The sequence below is a fragment of the Penaeus monodon genome, chromosome 3 (genome assembly GCF_015228065.2).
Source record: "Penaeus monodon isolate SGIC_2016 chromosome 3, NSTDA_Pmon_1, whole genome shotgun sequence".
Taxonomy (NCBI): domain Eukaryota; kingdom Metazoa; phylum Arthropoda; class Malacostraca; order Decapoda; family Penaeidae; genus Penaeus; species Penaeus monodon.
The window spans coordinates 30,864,595-30,869,594 of NC_051388.1; the positions used below are offsets into that span (position 1 = coordinate 30,864,595).

General features: G+C 41.3%; 1 protein-coding gene across 1 annotated transcript in view; it reads right to left on the minus strand.

The window, feature by feature from the left end:
* Window positions 1–3,816: 3,816 nt before the first annotated feature.
* LOC119594155 (hematopoietic prostaglandin D synthase-like) overlaps window positions 3,817–5,000 on the minus strand; it is a 13,928-nt gene continuing 12,744 nt past the window's right edge. Inside the window, exons 3-5 of the mRNA XM_037943229.1 lie at window positions 4,703–4,895; window positions 4,347–4,467; window positions 3,817–4,194 (exon numbers count right to left, since the gene is read on the minus strand). Of these exons, the coding sequence (XP_037799157.1) occupies window positions 3,985–4,194; window positions 4,347–4,467; window positions 4,703–4,895 (524 nt within the window). The 3' untranslated portion in view covers window positions 3,817–3,984. The remainder of the gene's footprint in view (window positions 4,195–4,346; window positions 4,468–4,702; window positions 4,896–5,000) is intronic.

Below are 5,000 nucleotides of genomic sequence, written 5' to 3' on the forward strand. Positions count from 1 at the left end.
CCCCCGACGTGGTAAGGTCGGTCCAGCCTTCGCCCTCAAGGCGGGTTAGTCGGACACGTGACCCCACACAGCGCTTTACCCTAAGACATGTGTTTCAGTTTCTGAAAAAAAACGATCGACCCGCTTCCCGAAGACCATGTCTACAAAACCACGTTTTGGGCCTCTTTATTTCTTTTCCCTTCCTTCTTACCCCATAAATGTGTTAAGCCATTGGTTTTGTTGGGTAAAAGTGCTAAGTGACAGCAAATGGCACGTTCTCACGCTATTCTTCTGACCTAAGATCGCATTACCGTCTGATCACAGTATGTAGTCAACAAACATGAGTACGTTCTTTATTAAGTTAATTAACTTTTCTCGACTATTGCAACAAATTTAACGCGTTCAATATTTTACCTTATTACGAATATCATTTTATTTTATCTCGTTCCTCCCTCGCCCCAACCTGATCACACTTTCTCTTTCCCTTCTGGACGGTTGGGATGCGGGAAGGGTCAATAGATGACCACTTATTTTCCTGTTTTGACCTGGCCTCACTTTCACTTACGGTCGGTCGGCACATGAGATGGCTTGAGAGACAACTCGCTGTGCCCATTAATTGGTTGCCTGTAATTGTTTGCACCATGGGAATACACATAGCTTTGTTACATTGCTCATTGGTGACACGTTCTGTCGGCGCTAGAGCGGAGCCTGTAACGCGATTTATATAAATGTATTATTTTGAGTATAGCGTTCGATATAAACCAAAGTTATTCGTTCTATTGGCAACTTTTGAGTTGGTGTGACCCACAGTTAGGTCCATTAATTAATGTAGGACTAGAGTTTAAGCTAGAATTATTATTCGCTTATTAATCACACCCCTTTCACCCTCTTAAAGTTGCTTGCATGTTTTGGGTACATCCCAAACGCTAGTGTGATTCGTGATAGTTAGGGAATGTCACGAGCACCCATCACAGATACACAGAAGAGAGCAGGTTATTTATAGATTTTCCTGGCTCTGTTCGCGTCATTGTACGGCATTTTGGATATAGGATCCCCCATCGATGAGGTCTGACATGCATTGCTAGACATGGCTACTCAGCAGTTCAGAATTTCTGACCCCGAGAAGATTTGCTTGCTAAAAATTTTGTAAATATTTTTTCATGTAACTGTTCATTAATGCATACATTCTGTCACATATCATTAAATGTTGAATTCAATGTGGTAGTTGAAATAATTTGTATTAACAGCATTGCTAATTTATCTCAGTTTATAATATTGAACATTAATCTTCATGTTTGTGATTCATTCTCTGTGTGAGGTCACTCTCACTTTCTTTCCCATTCACGCTCGCTGTCGCTCACAAACACACACACACTTACTCACTCACTCATCCACGCAGAACAAAGGACACTGAAACCTTTTCATTAATAGGGTTTGTTGCTGTCTTAGTGCAGGCATAAAGATCTGGGATGTATCTTTTTTGCCCGTGATTTTCTCAGTCGTGACGAGTGGCTCGTACATGATGTACAATTTCTTATTTTACATATATCTCTTCTCTGTGTGATGACAGTTTGTTCAAGTAAATCTTTGTTGACTGCCGTTGTCATTTCCCTTATCTACTCTCATATCTATCAGAGATGGTTGGTAATTCAAGCCAGGCCCATTCCTATTTTCTTCTTTATCTTTGTGAAATAAGGCACAAAACGAAAAAAACGAACATTAAAAACTGCAAATTTATATGAATAACCGGCTAGTGGTACTCCACACCCTCTCTTCTCTGTTGACTTTCTTTTTCTCTTACTATCTGGACCTTACGTGTATGATCTGGTTCCCCGACTATATATAGTAGTCGGACCGACGATAACCAACGCGGATTTTCATCAGAGCAGATATTATGCCGCCCCATGATGTAGTGAAAGGGCGCCGCCTGCCAGGACGCCCGTAGATCCAGCGAAGGACCAGGAACTCGCCAGCACAGGTACCAGTCGCCCCAGGATTCTGTGGATGGGTGTCGCCTGCCTGAATGCCTGCAGATCTAGTCAAACTCCAGGAGCTCGTCAGCATAGGCATCAGCCGCCCTGAGATGCCGAAGAGGACACCTCCTGCCCTGACGCCCTTAGATTTAGATGAAGATTACGAGGACGTGAGGACAAGCATGTAGCCGAGAAGTACCTGGACGAGATCTGCGAGGATGTGTGGGTGAGGATGCCACCGAGTTAGGCCTGGACGAGGAGTACAAGGAAGTCTAGACGAATCCTAAGTCAAGGAGGACCTGTCAGAGACCTTCGAGGACGTGTGGACGTCGTGAACGGAAGGATTATACTAAGGACCACGAAGAAGATGACAACAGGGACGAGCAGCCACGAAGATGCACCAAGAACAACGCACGCGAGAACGAGATGACCAGCCAAAGTTAGGTCACCCTTGAGGCAAATCTAAGACGCCTAGGATGCGAGGCGTGAGTAGGTGGCCAAGCAATATGGAAGGCCATTAACAGACGGAACCGGTGACCTCACCTCGCTCCCCCCATACTTCCTGCAGCTGTTCTTACATTTCCCCCAGCTGCCTCACTATTCCTTCCACACCCCGTGTTCGGTGGACTTTTACTTCTTGTGCCCAAAGATGACCCAGCTTACGCAGTTCGTGCCCAGCCCCCGACGTGGTAAGGTCGGTCCAGCCTTCGCCTTACTGTGTTCTACTCTTCATCAATAAAGAGTCTAGCCGTTAAAATCACTATCACGGCCAACCAGTCATAACAATTGCTTAGAGGCACTCATAGCCTTTTGCAGTGTGTGTGTGTGTGTGTGTGTGTGTGGGTTTGCGTGTACGGAAATATGGTATAAGTACATATATATACATGCATATATATGTATGTATATATGTGTGTTTGTGTGTGTGTGTGTTTAATATATATATATATATATATATATATATATATATATATCTATATATATATATATTATATATATATATATATATATATACTATATATATATATATAATATATTATTATATATATATTATATATATATATAATATATATATTTATATAATATATATATATATTTATATATATATAATTATTATATATATGATATATATTATATTATATATTATGTATTATTTATATTATTCTATTATTCTGTTTAATATATATATATATATATATATATTTGTATATTATATTATATTATATTATATATTATATTATGTATATATATATATTTATACTATATATATATATATAATATTTATAATATTTTTCTCTCTCTCTCTCTCTCTCTCTCTCTCTCTCTCTCTTCTCTATATATATATATATATATATATATATATATATATATATATATATATATATTTATATATACAGTGTATACTTATATATAGTCAATGAAGAAAGCTAAAACTTGGGACTTTACACACAGCTTGCCTAGACCTCCTAATGCTAGTTCCGTCTCCCGCCCAGCGTTTCCTCCGTTCTTGAATCTGCCGTCACTCTTTGGGTGGCTCGTGTGTGTTCCTTCATATTGCAGTCATGGTCGTCACGTCAGATTTCCACTTGTTAAACCATGAAATTCCTTTGGTCTTGGTTCTTTCAGATTTACCGTACACACAAGAGGGAAGCGTTTTGCCCCATTCTGTGGTATGCATTTCTTGAAGTAAGATTATTGTTGGCACAGCGGCTTATTTTGAACTCTGAAGTGACTGGAAAGTCTTGCGTTAAATTTGGATCCATGAAATAATCACACATGTGTGTATGTGTAAGTGTGTGTGAATGTATCTTTATGCGCGTATATGTGTGTATCAGAACGAATCCTTGAACCGGTGATTAAACACAGCTGATGGGGTCTTACATATATTTATGATATAGCAGTATCAAGGTTGTCATTTTCTTCGCCTGTTATGACTCATGATATTATGAATGTGCTGGAACCAATAAAAACGCGGTACAAAATGGAGTTTGCATTCTAGGATCACATTTTCCCGGGCCCGACATCGGAAAGACGTCTATTGCGATCCGTCGCTTGGCGCCACCAAACCTTTGGGGTCCTCAAAGGGATGCCACGCCGGCCTCTCTTGTCGCCACGTCTTAATAATTGGTATGTCCTGGACGCGGCGCCGGAGAGCCTCACAGAGTGGGAACCTGCCCACCACACCTGGGAAGTAATTTTCGTACACATCCAGGTAAGCTGCTATGAACACATCAACCCACGTCATCTGCGAAAGTAATTTGGAGATAACGATAGTCAGTATGTGGTGTTTTGCTCGTGAATTTTGCGGTGCCACGATATTCCATAAAAAATGTTGCCGTGGCAGGAATTTCTAGAAATGGTTAATTGGTACAGGGGGAGTAAATAGACACGCATCACCTGCTGAGAGAGGATCCACCCTCGGTCGGTTATCCTGCATTCGATGTTGCTCAAGACGACAGGGAATTGAACCTCTGTCAGCCCTGTCATCACCCTCTGCCGCTCCTCGTTCCCTTGTATTCTGGAGAAAGGAAAGTGTTCCCTCGAATCAACTCTAATTTTCTCGTTACACTGCTGATGATAAAGATTTTTTTTAAGAATACATTATTCGGCGCAATCTTGGTTCCAGAAAGAAAGAAAGAAAATAAAAACGGAAATCATATAGACAGATAAATAGATAGATAGATAGATAGATAGATATAAAAGCGTGTACTCCGTCATTTTATGCTCAGTAGCATATTTGAAAATCCTCTAACCTGGCCAGCAAGGCCATCCCCATGCTGTTCGTGAGGTCGTGGAGAGCCTCGACGACTTCCATCTGCCGAGTGATCGTCCAAAGGTCTCCCGAGGCCAGGTTATGCCTCTCTCCCAGGAACCTGCAGATGACGGTGGTCTGGTGGAGCTGCTCGCCGTCGACCATCAGCACAGGCACCTTCCTGAACTTGAACTCTGCAGTGATAGAGTGGGTCGATGTGTGTGTGTTTACATATATATATATTTTTTTTTTTTTTTAAGTGCCCTGTCCCACAAGGACGTTGGCGATCATGGATTTCC